Below are 15,316 nucleotides of genomic sequence, written 5' to 3' on the forward strand. Positions count from 1 at the left end.
TTTAAACTGAATTACAAAAATAAAGTAACTTGTTTTAATTATATATTTTAATATTTGGAGAAGCACTAGTACAAGTTGGTGACCCTTTTATTGTACATGGCCTCACCACTTGCTACAGTGCTACAGTTGCTCTTGTTCTTAATCACTTTTACTTTGTTATAATAGCACTGACAGTTGACCACGGAATATTTGGTAGTGAGGAAATGTAGTGAAACAGAATCACGCTGGAATTTACTGAGCTCCTGAAGGCAACCTATTCTTTTACTCACGTTTGTAGAAGCAGTCTGCATGTCTAGAAGCTTGGTTTTATACACCTGTGGCCATTAATTGAAACCCCTGAATTCAAGGAGTTGGTGTAAGTGTTATTAAATCTATAATTTCACAATACAGAATATATCATGATTTCAAACCTGCATGAATTAAAAAATGTGAGAAAAAAAACAAACATGGAACAAAAGCTTGTTTTATTACCATTTCAACTTCAATCCAACATCCTATATGCACATTAGCTACAAGAAGCATTTACAAGAGTTGACAAACAACATACAAGTTTAAAAATTAGATTCCATTTTCTTTACATATAATACATGTTTTCCCAACACATGTTAATAAATACCAATAGACTTCAACTCTGTAAAACAATTTACACAATTTAAAATGACTAGCCTTGAACTTCTGTAACTTTGCATCATTCACAGTTATGTTTTCTGACAGAAATCTCTGCCCACCTACACAGCTCACAGCTCAGTGGTGACCAGGCTGAAATGTACTGTTCACAAAAGGCATACAGATTTATCTGCCATGTTGATTTCTGCAACTGTATGTTAGTGATATCTGAACACTCATATTTAATACAAATGCATTTTTTTTATATAAAAACAAATAAATAAAAAAACAACAAGCCATGGATTTGTGTAAAACCATGTAGATCAGAAGATGGCTTGTAATATGTGATAAAGGCATAGTACTACAAAGCCAGGGAGAGCGGTCCTCAGAGATGCATCTTCTCCATCCGGGTTGGCTGATATTTGTATGAGAATGTGCAGCAGATTTCTGTTCTCTTGCTCAGGTTTCTGTTCTCTTGTTTGTCATAAGAACCGAATATATTGTAATTAGGTGAATTACGCAACAGAGGGTGATGACTTATTGATATCTGTGGCTGCTACAAATAAGTAGAAAAGGTTGATTCTCCAGTATCAGTAATCTTACTGTATGTACATAGTATTCTCTTACACTGGCTACTTGATCATTAATGTTAATGTATTTCTTTTCCTTGCTAAATTGTCTTCAGTAAAAATATTACACTATTTTTGTAAACGGTATTGTTGCTACTAGAAATTCCTGTCTGATAAGTGTCTGTATAATGTTAAGTAGGACTAGTAAGATCACTTGAGACCACAGGGATAGATAGCATGAGAAGCTGGAGCTGAGATGATCCACCAAGAGTGTGCCAACACTTTTAACATCAGCTAAAGGATATGTGCTATATTTACACACAGTAAAGGATATGTGATTTTGCTCCCAGAAAAAAGCTCCTCTCCTGATCCTGATTTGGCTGCTGGGCAGGCCTGTCATGACAATAACATTATCACTAATTATTAACCTGCACAGTATATGAACATGAACTCATGAAATCATTTTTCACAAATCTCGATACAGCCAATTATGGCTAATTTGTCTTAGCTAAGAGATTTCATTAATGGGAATTAGGTGACATTTTTATTTTATTTAATTTTATACTAAAAATATATACATATTTAAAACTTCCCATGTCCCAACATCTGAATGTTCTCAATTACACAAGGTGTATTATTCTTTAAAAAAAGTTGGAAACTGCATTATTATGCATACAATTACACTAAAATTGCAATTACATAATTTATTGCAATACATTCTAGGCTAACATCCAAATATTTTGATCATCATGACAGGCCTACTGATGAGAGAACAAAACAGAATGTTTTCCACTTAACATGAATGATTTTGATATGTACTTGGATATTTTCTAGATATTAACTGAATGTCAAACAAGCCAGTGCATGCTTTTCTGCAGAACAAATAAAATAAATAAAAACATTATCTAACATTTGGGAATATATTTGTAACTGAATTGTGGCAGAACACTGCAATTGTCAGAGAGAGCTTTAATTGCTTTGTTGATAACGTCTTTACTATTAATTGTAGGAATCTGATTAAACAGAATGAGAGAAAGAAAGCTCTGTTTGTAGTGTGTTTAAACTTTCAGTCAGTAGTCAATGTAGAAAGAAACAAAAACAGATTGAGAAATGGAGTCCAAGGACCAGTCTCTGCTTCTCCAAAGCAGTAATATGTAACAAGCTCTGAATGGGACATTCTACAATGTGTAAAATTGTAAAACCAGCTGTATTGGCAGATTACCTCTGTTAATTCTGAAAAGTCCAAAAGTTTACAAACATTCCACACCATTCTTGCTGATTTCCTTTGTCACAAAACCAAAAACAGCTTTAAAAAAAATACAATCTTCAAAATGGATTATTTTTTTCTTCCATCAAGTATGATAGAACACCTTGCCCGAGATGCAAGGCCTTGGCTGTGTTCCCAGTGGAGCGGAGCAAGCAGCGGGAAGAGCGGCCAGCTCTGAGCTGAACCAGGAGGACGCGTAAACATTGTCAACTTGCTTGTGAGAAGATGTGTAAACGTCACCTACTTGCCGAATGAACCGGTGTGAGAGATACAGGCAGGCTCGACTGAGTCTGTACAGTTTATACATTCCCCACGGTGGCTCTGAAGAGGATGCTGGGCGGGCCGGCTACTACTAAGCCCAGTTAAGATTAAAACCCTTTGAGAGCATGACTGACTCCAGGTCTTTGTCCTCTTCTTTTTCCCTGAGTCTCTGCTCCTCCAGGAGAGCCACTAAAGAGTCCCTTTGCTCCACCACCTCCAACATCTCATTGAGAATCTGCTTTTCCTCTGCCAGCTCAGTCTCCGTCTTCAGGTGATCTGCAGGAACAAATAATAGTCAAACTATATGAGTGTGCAACATGACATGACTAAAGATATTAGGGATAATATGCTTGGTGATGGGAATACAGTGTAGTTTTTCATCCAATATCAAATTATTATTATTTATTTTTTTGCTACTATCTGCCCCAATATAAATATATTAAAATCAATGGCTAACATACAGCTCTGGAAAAAATAAGAGACCACTTAAAAATTATGAGTTTATTTTATTTTTCCAAATTGAAAACCTCTGGAATATAATGAGGAGGAAGACGGGTGATCACAAGCCATCAAACCAAGCTGGACTGCTTTAATTTTTGCACCAGGAGTGACATAAAGTTATCCAAAAGCAGTGTGTATGACTGGTGGAGGAGAACATGCCAATATGCATTAAAACTGTGATTAAAAATACAAATAGTGATTTCTGAACTCTTTAAACTTTATGAATATTAACCCGTTTTCTTTGCCCTATTTGAGGTCTGAAAGCTCTGCATCTTTTTTGTTATTTCAGCATTTCTCATTTTCTGCAAATAAATGCACTAAATGACAATATTTTTATTTGGAATTTGGGAGAAATGTCTGTAGTTAATGGAATAAAAGAACAATGTTCATTTTACAGAAACATACCTATAAATAGTAAAATCAAAGAAACTAATTCGGAAACTGAAGTAGTCTCTAACAATCCCTCTTACACAACCAGTTCTTTGTGGAACAAAAATGGTTCTTCCATGGCACTGCTCAAAGAATGTTTATTTAATAAAGGACCTTTATTTATAACGGCTGTGTTCACATTACAAGCCTCGTTAATCAATTATGATGGTTCGCATTCATGCCCACAAATCGATACATATCCAGTCTAGGTTCACATATGAAAGCCTCAAATCTGATTTGAAATGATCGCTTTGGATATATCCAATTTTGGATATTGGATACAGACCTAAAAAAAAGTCAGATATGTGTCATGCGTTAAGGCAAAAGGTGAGTCACTTCAGGTGTGTAGTTTTGTTGCTGAATTGGATTAGACTCATTCTTTCTTCTTCAATATTAAATTAAAGATTTAATATGGTTTATTGTATGTAAATACCTATTAATACAGATGCTCAATATTAAATGCCTTGGATCAGGATTGGAGCAATAAAAAAATAAATAACATGGGGTACCCTACAAATATCTGGTACATGTACTTTTTTAAAATACAAGGACAAAAGGAAAAAGGTACCATCGACTGCCATGCGTTCTCGGAGTTCCTGCTGCAGTCGACTCTGCCTGTCCTCCAATTCCAGCTCACGAGCACTGAGGAAAAGGGGAAAAAAATATTGTATGTATGTAAATATATATATATATATATATATATATATATATTTTTTTTTTATTTATTTATTTATATATATATATATATATATATATATATATATATATATATATATATATATATATATATATAAATAAATAATGCATGGCCACCACAATGATGCCTTGTCCACCAACATGATAACTTCCAAGGCTTAGAGCAAAACTGAATGTTGGCATACTCACAATATCATCAGCTCTGACTCATAGCGCACCAAGGCATTCTTTTCCTGGACGAGTTTAAACCACTCTTGCATCAGCTTCGGATCATCCTTTTTACCCATACCTGAAAACGGCAAAGCATAAAAGAGTGAGGAACCTCCCGGACATCTAGTCACCCACACAGAGATTCGACACGGACACCCACACAGCCAATGCAATGACAGCCAAGCTGGGATGTCTTTTGTCAGGGGATGTAGGGTTGGGGAGAAGAGATGGGGGGACCGGAGCAAGATCACTGACCTAGGGTCAAGTGTGCTACCAAATAATTCTCAGAAGATGGCGTGGAGGTACGTGTTCTGATTTTCAAATCACTTTAAGGGCACTCTGGGACACGGCGTTTTTCTCAGGGCAAAGGAAAGGGCTTAAACTCTTATGATTTCCATACATAGATACCAGAGATATTCTCTGCAAACATAAGATGCACTCACAGAAAAAAAGGATTTAATAGAAGTTTACTGCATGAAAGCAATTTTTATTTATTTCTTTTTCTCTGTCCATTATATTCTGCATACAGTGCACATTGCTTCCTAAAGTGTACCAAACTTTACCAAAATAACCTGCTCCAAAATGCTACTCATTATTAGGCATTTGATCTATAGTCATATCAAAAAACGGCACACCCCATAAAGACCTTTTCCTTTTTAAACATATTTAAACAATACAGAGATAGATGTAATATAATTAAACACTTAAAACTGAAGAATGTTCTTTGTGTAAAAAGAAAAAATCACATTCATAAAAAGTTATCAATAGAAATGCAGTTTTAAAAAATTCCCCCATATTTATTACTACTTGGATTGCCTAAAATTTGTATCAGTTGTAGCACACCAGCTGTAGAGGATGAAAGTATGGTTAAAATGGTTGTTGGAGGAGTCTGTTGTATTTAAACCTCAGACATTAGTTTAGTTTGCTCTTGATTGTTATGATTTAGAGTCAAAGGGAAAAATACACAAGGGCAAGACTAGTTTTACACTAAATACTCTGCAAAAAAATGTACATGTAAATGTAAATAAGGTCAGAAGAACACACAAAGTGTAGGGGTGCTGAGTTAGTACAAGAGATAATATGAGTCCCTTTTAAAACTGTTTTCCTTCTATAGCTCTGTTCCAACCAGTTTAGCCATTAACAATGCTTTAATTACATATAACTTGTTCAGTCACAATTTCTAGAACAAAATGATAAAATACAAATTATAAAAACGCTGCTGTGTCATTTCTGTTACATCAGGATTTTAATCATAAATTATTTATAGCCATGTGCTCTCAATCACAATAAGAAAAATCAAGAATGAGCTGCTTAAATAATTTAACTGATTTATCTTTGAATTTTGTACCAATTATTAGAACTGGGTCTGAGCTCTTATGGGTTAACTGTGGCAAGAGATACACGGTGGCTTTTCCTGCCCATACTGCCAGTTAACATATACCTTCCTAGACTCATACATCTACAACCTTCTTTCTAAAAGCTTCAGAGAGCTCTATGAGTCTGGTCATGGTGATTCCACTCAATTCAACAATCAACCAAACTAATATCTGAGGTGTAAATAATACAGGCTCATTCAACACCCTTTCATAGCCTGTTCTAATAATCCGCAGCTAAGCAGCTGCACCTGATTCTAATTTTAGGCATTTTAAGTAGCAATAACTGTGGGAGTGTCCTAACTTTTTCTTTTACAAAACATTTTTATGATTTTAAATGACATGTCTTCGGTTTTAACGTGTTCACTTTCATTACTTCCATCTGTCAATACTAATTTTGTATTTGTTTAAATATGTTTAAAAAAAATATTTATTTTTATTTTTTTAACATAACTGTACATTCTTGATCCCATGTTGTACCAGTGTGTCTTTGCTTTCATATTGTAGCATGCAGTACTGAAGTCCATGGCCAATGCAGACACAGTCACTGGCTGCCCAACTGGGCAACTGTACATATGTCAGTTCATGCTAGTACAGTCCTCAAAGCTTGTGACATGTAGCCCCTGTTCCATCCCTTTCAGACACACACACACACACACACACACACACACACACACACACACCCTTTTTCACACTCACATGCAAACAGATCAGTGGAGCGAAGCGGTATCAATGAGCCAACATGGGGGCAAACCTGGATGCAACACGACGTACTTAGCTGACAGAGCGGAGGCTCGCGCAACACAAAAAGGAAAAACACAGTACACACATAAACCGAATGTCTGTGCTCGCTGGCGCCGCCGTTGGCTGTTTTATAAACACACAGAGAGGCAAATTAAAGGTCCTCTGAACTATGTGAGAGACAGACAGATAGAGAGTGAGTAGGACAGTTAGGAACAGAGAGAGAAAGCGAGACAGAGGACAGACACACAATGATTGACAGGATTTTGGAGGCTCAACTTATCCAACGGACACGCACTGCCAGCGGCCTCCACCACACTCAGCCCCATGCTCCCCCAACGAAGAAACACAGAGAGAAAACCCAGAGAGAAAACCACAGTTAGCACAGTCTCAGAGCAGCCAGACCAACACACAGCCACTGGGGCTGTATTAATCCACGCAACACACATACACAAACATACATACATACACGCGAACACACATACTGTAATTTACTGCAGGTACTCATTTTTGGGTTCTGGTTGTGGACAGAAAGCTTCTGACAGCTTTCAAATGTCTTTATGTAGTCTATACTATAGCCTAGAGATGCCGCTAATTTCCAAACTAAAATGTGATTATTACTACAAGAATTCTCATTGTGAGTGTCAATTAAACATTTTGCAGTATTCCTGTAATAAAAACACATAACCCCACCTCCCCAGGTAAAACTAACACTTTCCGAAAAGGATTTAACATACATTATATAGACAAAAATACTGGGACACCTGTTCATGCACTGTTGCTTTAAAAAACAATAGCATTGAAAAAGCTTTAGAAGAGATCACACTGACCTCACTGAACTTTTCTACTATATTCTGGAGCATTGCTGTAAGAATTTAATTGCATTCATTGACATTGGAATGTTCACCTTATTGTAAGTAAATTGAACACAAAATAAGCACAAAAAGTCACCAGTCAAGTTATTCTGATTCGTGGGTCCATTTTTTTTACTATCAGACTTAATTTTTGCTTGATTTAAGTCTTACTTTAGTCATTTTAAGACTTAGTAATAGTTTATTTTAATACATCTAATCAAGATCAAAAACGTGCTTATCCTTTCGGCAGATTCTGCTTAATATAAGCATATACATCTCAATTTGCAATATTTTGTCTAGTTTTTGCCAATAGATTTCTTGCAATTTGAGGAAAGGAAAGACTAAAATGTGCAGGACAACTGAATTACTGTCTCTTTAGGTTTGTATAAAGCCTGTGATATTGGTATATTACAGTTTAGACAAGGGGTTAACAACCTCAGTCCCAAATTTAGCATGCCCATTTAACTGATCATGACCTTATGAAGGCAGTAATTAGACTTATCACACATTGATTAGAAGTCTGCTAAAAGGCAGCTCTCTAGGAGCAGTACTACTGACCCCTGAATTAGACTAAGCTTAAAGATGAGTTTTTCCCAAAGGGTCTGCAAAATAACCTGGGTTAAGGCTGCACCATACCAAAGGTAAGAAAGAAGGTAACTTGCTGATAAATTCTGCTTTATAAAACAACTCTCTTCGTCTAAAACAATCTCTCTCTTTCTACATTTATACATGTACAAACTCATCCACACATTATGGGCCAAACACACATCAACACACAATTAAAAAGATTACAATAGACAGTTACTACATACAGCCGTACGGATCAGACTTGAGGGAGAAAAACACACCATATGGACTAGTTTTCATATAAGAGGTTTAGTTCTGTAGCAAACAGCAAACCAATGTTAAGCAGAGCATTCTGCTAGTAAAACTGGAGCTTTCCGTGCAAGTTATCAGGTTCAGGTGGCAAAACTGAGCAGTTTTGCTAAGGGTTATTCAAAGAACTAATGTAAAATTAATAAAAAAAGGGGGGTAAGGTAAAGAGGTAGTCAATGCTCCACCAATCTGGAGCAGGTAGTAAGGCCGCAGGCCAGGATTGTAGTAACTGGGCTGGCTGGCCGGCGGCAGATGAGACGGGGTTTACGTTACCTTCTGGGGTACAGCATGGGCAGAAGGACAGGGGTCTCCAGCGAGGGGTCCCGACATAGGGCTCAACTTCCACAATACAGGGTATGAGGAGAGAGAGAGGGAGAAAGAGAGAGAGAGAAAGAGAGAGAGAGAGAGAGAGAACACAGAAGTGGTGGAGGTGATGAAAGGAGGGAAAGGGCAAAGGAAATGAAAAAAGGGTAAATGCAAAAGAGAAAGGGTGAGAGAGATGATGGAGAGAGAACAGTGAGGAGAAAAATCATAAAAGCAGAAGAACTACAAAAAAACTCAGGAAAAGCAGTGCAGACGTGTGTGTAGGAGAGAGAGTGAGATAAAAAGATTGAAGAAAGAGAGTGAAATACTGAAAATACAAAAGAATTTAGCGGTACATAATGCAGCCCCACTTTGAACTTTCCTCTATTCCAGGAAAAAACAAAATAATTGAGTCTGCCTCCAGTGCACAAGCTTATGTCTGCAAATGTCCTCTCTCAAAAAGATCAAAGAACGTTGGCAGTTCTATGTACTAACACGTTCAACATGTTCTGCAAAGTAGTTCTACTCAGACAGATAAGTTGTGGGTCACTAGAGACTCAAAAATGAACACAAAAAGGAATGGTGGAGTAATCACCATTCCATCTTTGAGGATGTTTCACATCTATATGAAAGCATCGCCCAGTCTTACAAGACACGAGTCTTTCCTCTGGCTACTTTTGAAGTGGAAAACAGCAACCGACACACCACGCAAGACGAAAGAGAGAACAGGAATGACGCAAAAAAGAAACCCAAATCAAAAGCACAACGCAATGACTGACACATGAGCGCAGTGGTGGGTGTGGTGTGGTGGAGGTGGTCTGCAGGAGACAAGCAAGGGAGTCAAAGCCAGAGGAACAGGGCCTTGTGAGCTGACGAGGGAATGGCTTACATAAGCGGGTGGAATGTTGGTACAAGGGACTATCATAGACGTGCATCTCCAGAGAGTCTGCAGTGTAATAAGTCTAGCCTGAGATGCTGTAGATAGCCATTAGGTCTATATACCATTACCCAACATTGCATCTAATCAGCAATGTCAAAACTTTAAACATTATGTAAAAAGTTTGGACATACCATGATCTCTTTCTGATGGTAGATACTGTAAATATTTTAATATTAACTGTGGCAAAAGCTACCTGCAGATACTTTGCATCCGTTTTCAGTAAGCAAAGACGCAAAATATCTCAAATTGCTGGAAGTTAACAACGGTCTACTCATCTCAAGCTCACCCTCAGTAATTAATTGGGAAATATGAAGAAAAAGTACACAAGAAAATCTATATTAACAGTGTCTGGGGTGTGTTTACACCTGCATTTTTAGTTGGCTTGGCCTTTTCCAAATATAATCCTGATATCTAACATGCATGAAGTGATCAGGTATAAAAAGCTTCCTTAAGTTCAACACATAAAGGCACTCCTGACATTCTTTTTAAAAGCTACCACTATCTCTTCTAATTCCTGCTGAACCTCCATGTAAAGAGAATGCATGAACTGTGTTATCAGGTTTAGTAGGTGTTCCAGAAGGGCAATCACTACAACTTTGCTGGACTCTGAACCTCCATAACTGTAAATGCAGGAGAACCACTTCCATACAGCCATGTCATAAACTCCACTATACTCACACCAGATCAAAAACTATATCCATTTCTCCAACATGTTTCTCCAAACATTCATATATATTTGTGATGGACTGATCTTACACAATATGCAATGATCAGTGCTTTACATGCCAATGAATGGTTATGATTAAGTCACAGCATTGGCCTACGGAAACTTTGTCCATTAAGTGCTTCTTACTGCTACAGTTTTGAGAGAAAAAATCCACTTTTCTCTTAAAAACTCCCAGACAGTAAGAAACTAAACCTAGTGCAATAACAATGACAGTCACTCACATGTATCTGATCAAGTAAACAAGTCCAAAGTCCCCCCCTTTCTCTAAAAGGTTAAAGATTTGGCATATTATTAAATGTTATAATATTAAACTTTTTTAATTTACATTAACTTTAATGGAACATTCTTTTCAGTAAAACTAGTTCGTTTTTTTTTATCAAAAGTTAATTTCCAGTATTTCTATTGGCCCATTTATCATGGAATTTGAAAACAATGTAAAAAAAAAAAAAAAAAAAAAAAAAAAAAAAAAAAAAACTACCAGCTTCAAATTATGCCATCTAGTGAAAACTGGTAAAAATCAGATACACAAGGGCTGCAAATAATAATAATAATAATAGTAGTTGACTAAACACTTTGAGACAGAGACAAAACTGAGTGTAAACTGAGTGTGTGAGCAGCCTTTACCCTTTTGCATTTCTTTCCCCAGCACTCGCAATGCAATCACAAATTAAAGATTAGTCGACATATTTTTCATTTTTAAAATTAACTTATAATTGCATATAATTGCAGCCCTGTTTTATAGTGACGATAATCAATTATTGTTATTATTATGTAAACAAACTTCATACACTGTGCAAGCAACACACACAAAGATCTTCACCAGTTAACCAATGCTGGTTGCAAACATCCTGCATCTCATGCTACAGGATTCAGAGATATAAATACGTTTTTATTGAAAATTACTCCACAAATGTATTTATCGGATTGTTTACTCAAAAGTACTTTTTTAAAGAGCACTCCACGCTATCTCCTGGCAGTGGGGGCATCTGAAGCAAAGCTTATCAGCAACAGCACAATCTACAGCACAGCACAGGACAACACGTTCAATCACTGGGGCACTATTAACAGTCTTTGGGTGGGGCAGGACAAAAAAGGAGGAGGAGTCTGCGTGGAAAAGGGGGGAGTTCTTAACTCTGAGCTCCACACACACACACACGCGACTGCATACACGCACACATTCACACTGCACATCGCCCCTGGCAACTGAGCTGGTATGGGAGGAGAGATAGTGAGGGAAGTGGATTCAAGCTATGCTATGCTAGGGTAAAGCAGACAGTTAGCTGCTCTATGGAAGGCCAGGGAGAGCTGCAATGCTGATTAGTACAGATTAATCTATGCACAAGCATAGTGTGTGTGTGTGTGTGTGTGTGTGTGTATAATCTAAATCTAACTCACATACAGCTGAATCAAGTTAATTTTACTCATAATTTTTTTTGTTATTATTTTTTACTTGCTTTATTAATGTCAATAATACTAAATTAATTTAATAATATATACTCTGATTGGCTGTCAGAGTATGTATTAGCTTTATACACAATAGTATGACTACCTTCTTATTTATACACTTATTAGCATACACTTATTAGCAATGACCATATAAAAGCACTTTGTTACTTTTATAATTACACAATGCAGTTAGTCTGTTTTTCTGCACATTTTATTATCTTCTTTTTACCCAGTTCAGGTATTATTTGGTCAGTTGGTCCTTCTCAGAATTGCAGGAACACGGACACATTGGTGGTTAAAACACCACTGAATCAACCAACAAGAAATATCCAGCCAACAGCCACAGTGGCCTGTGACCACTGATGAAGGCCTAATGGATATGATGCTTTATATCTATAAAGTGGACTGGGTAGATAGGAGTGTCTATTAGAGAATTCTAGCATCACTGCTATTTCTAAAATTGACCACCACGCAAAAAAATAAAAAAAATGGACATTGAGCGCAAAGTAGAAACAAGGTGGTCATAATATTTTGATTATATAAATGTATATACACTATAAGAGTTAGAGACTGAATGTTTCATTTTAAAGCAGTGTTTAAATATGATGTAAATGTATTATTTTAAAAAGGGAGAATACTTAGGTTTTCCATTATAGGGGCCCTTTAAAGGATAATAAAGAGAAGCACCCCAGTGATCAGAAATATATCATTTTTATCTATATTAATTTTATCATTAGATCACATATAGATCATGTAGGCACAAATTATCCATTGATCAGTCATTAACTAACTATAAACTAAGTGACAAATGCACTGAGGTGTATTGTAGCCAGGATAAGCCGAGGGGGTGGGTAGGGGAGGGTTGGAGAGGGACAGAGTAATAGGGATGGACTTCAGTAAGTACAGTGGGGAAAACAGAGGAGCGTTAGCTGTTGGTTAGTTTGAAGCGACAGGTTTGAAATACATACCGCCCAGATGCAAGTCCAGGATCTCACTGTAATTAGACTCTCCCCAATAGTCTACAATAAGGATATATTAGAGATATGTTACTGCACACACACACACACACACACACAGGCACAGGCAGTGGCAACACTCTGCAAGTCCTTCATGCATGAGCTTGCACTCACTCAAACCCATACATTCTCAAAGTGTACAGAACACACACACACACACTCACACAACAAGATGTTACATAATATATATACACACACATGGTTAAGTACAGACATTGTTTGTACACAGCATGTCTTCAAAATGACAGAATGGGCACATAGATTTGCTGTTGGGTGCTGCTGTGCCCTGCCACAGGTTTTAAGTTTAGTGGGGAGAAGTCCAAAATCAACTGGTTCAGCACCCGTTCACTTATACTGGCCATTACAAACAGGCAGAACTCAACTAGAATAAAACTCCATAGACATTCATAATAAGATAAACTATTCAGTGCTTAATATCATTTAAGAGTTATGAAGTTTTGTTATACCTAATGCAACTAAGGGGGGTACAGAGAGTGCAGAGAAGTCATGGTTTGGTTTACACTATCATATAAAACTCACTGTTCAGTATGAGCTCAATAAAACAGGGGACAAAGCCAAATGCACAAGACTAGGATTTTTTTAAAGCAAATTAATGTATCAATATTTTTAGCTATACTCAAATTACACTCACTGCAATAGGAATGATATTTCTATATCTGCTTCTACTGCACTAAGGAACTTTGGGGAAACTGCATAAAAGTTGTGTAACCCTGGCTCATATTGGGGCAAATTTCTGTAACATTACTCTGCCACCTCAGTCATCTGAATATCAGAAAATGAGGGGGGCTTGTAGCAAGATCTGTATTTGCAGCAGTAGTAGTGTAAAAGGGAAACTACACTTTCCACCTGTAGGAGGGGCCCAGTAGCAACAAATTATGATAACATTTGCTAAAAAGAGTGAAGTTACTGAGTAAAACTGAGTCAGCATACTCTCTGTTCATCATACTACTCCTTGCACCGAACCATGAGGGTTAAGTACAAACACGCATACCATCCCACCCCTAAGTGACACTATACAAACTAGCACACTATTCTAAAAAAGTCCTATTGGTAATGGCCTAAAATGTGGGTTTACGCCCATATAAAGCACCTCTACATTGGTCACTTTAATACAAAACCAGTAGTTTTGTTTATCACATCCAGTGAGAGGGCACACAAATCTATGTTAGATACACAGAATCAGTTTCACAGCCATGCAGCTGAAACACACATGGGGAGAAACCAGGAGAGATGACGTTCGGGATGAGGTCACGCATGACGACTTTAAACACCTACAACTGTTATCGGCATCGGATACCTGAGCGCCTCTTGCGCTGTTTTGGACTAACACTAGACCCTTTATATAACCCTTAAAGAGAGTGAAGGATAAAGAGGTTAAGAGGCATCTTCAGAGATACAGTTTTTAAAAAGGCACTATTGTCAGTGATGGGATGGTCAAGGGAGGGGCAAATGCGGGAGCAAAATGACCAGAAAGTCTAAGCTGGATTATGCTATTCACTAATATTTAATACTACACTGATCATCACAGACAGCTAAACATCACAAACACTTTGCATTTACAGCTTCTTTGTCTCCTAACTGACTTTTCAAATACAAATACTTGGTCTTTAAATAAGGTCTCACAAACCTCAACACTTACAAATACAACCAACTAAAACAGTGGTTCCCAGTCCTGGTCGTGGAAGACCCCTTCCCCTAAACATTTTGGTGGGTTCCAGATGGTCATCCAGCACCAAGACTGAGAATCACAGGCTTAAATAATCTTCTTTAAACTGAAAAAAGCGATCAGTACATTCTTGATAGTCCCTTGTCATGTACTTCTCAAATGTGAGCTGTACGTGAAGAACATATAAAAGTATGGGTCAAGAAGCAATGAGACTTAAAAAGCAATAGCTTCTCATGTCAAAACACAAAATTCCATTTCCACACCAACAACAGCATCTGTATGGGATGAAAAGCCCGCCACTGCTCTGAGCTTATGAAATGAACAGTTCTAGCTAATACCCTTAATTCTATTTAATCATATCTTTAGTGTGTACAAACTTATGTGGTGAATTTGGGTTCACATATTAAATTATCTAAGATTTTCTCATTAACTATTATTATATGTAGAGCTAATTATATATAATATAATATTTTCTTGGTATTATTGAGAAAATAATATACTCTGAGAAGCCAAAAGAAACATATATCGTATCCCATGAATTTAGCCATGTCTCATGGAAGCCAAAGAATGCTATTCTGACCTGCAGGGACGTGTGTATAGTACTTCCTGCACTGAATGTGGATGTAATTTCTAAATGAGAGTCGCCTGTCTGTTTACACAGACATTTCTAATCAGATGATGTTGGTCCCGATCATTAACACCCACTGCACTGTCCACAGTGAATGGTAATGCCTTCTGTCACTTATCGCTGGTACATATGTAACACTGTCAATCAAGAAATGTTAAACGCTTGCACAACTTCAGAAACTGACTG

General features: G+C 37.1%; 1 protein-coding gene across 10 annotated transcripts in view; it reads right to left on the reverse strand.

The window, feature by feature from the left end:
* Positions 1 to 447: 447 nt before the first annotated feature.
* The window catches only part of mical3a (microtubule associated monooxygenase, calponin and LIM domain containing 3a), a 124,417-nt gene continuing 109,548 nt past the window's right edge, over positions 448 to 15,316 (reverse strand). For 6 of the 10 annotated variants that reach the window (XM_049483629.1, XM_049483630.1, XM_049483632.1 and 3 more), the window contains 5 exons: positions 14,134 to 14,184; positions 12,768 to 12,818; positions 4,519 to 4,618; positions 4,202 to 4,275; positions 448 to 2,979 (listed from right to left, as the gene is read on the reverse strand). In XM_049483629.1, coding sequence (XP_049339586.1) covers positions 2,795 to 2,979; positions 4,202 to 4,275; positions 4,519 to 4,618; positions 12,768 to 12,818; positions 14,134 to 14,184 — 461 coding nt within the window. In that variant the 3' untranslated portion in view covers positions 448 to 2,794. Of the gene's footprint in view, positions 2,980 to 4,201; positions 4,276 to 4,518; positions 4,619 to 8,656; positions 8,723 to 12,767; positions 12,819 to 14,133; positions 14,185 to 15,316 lie in introns of all 10 variants that reach the window. The other 4 variants (XM_049483637.1, XM_049483635.1, XM_022679619.2 and 1 more) reach the window with 3 other exon arrangements.

The sequence above is a fragment of the Astyanax mexicanus genome, chromosome 9 (genome assembly GCF_023375975.1).
Source record: "Astyanax mexicanus isolate ESR-SI-001 chromosome 9, AstMex3_surface, whole genome shotgun sequence".
Classification (NCBI taxonomy): Eukaryota; Metazoa; Chordata; class Actinopteri; order Characiformes; family Acestrorhamphidae; genus Astyanax; species Astyanax mexicanus.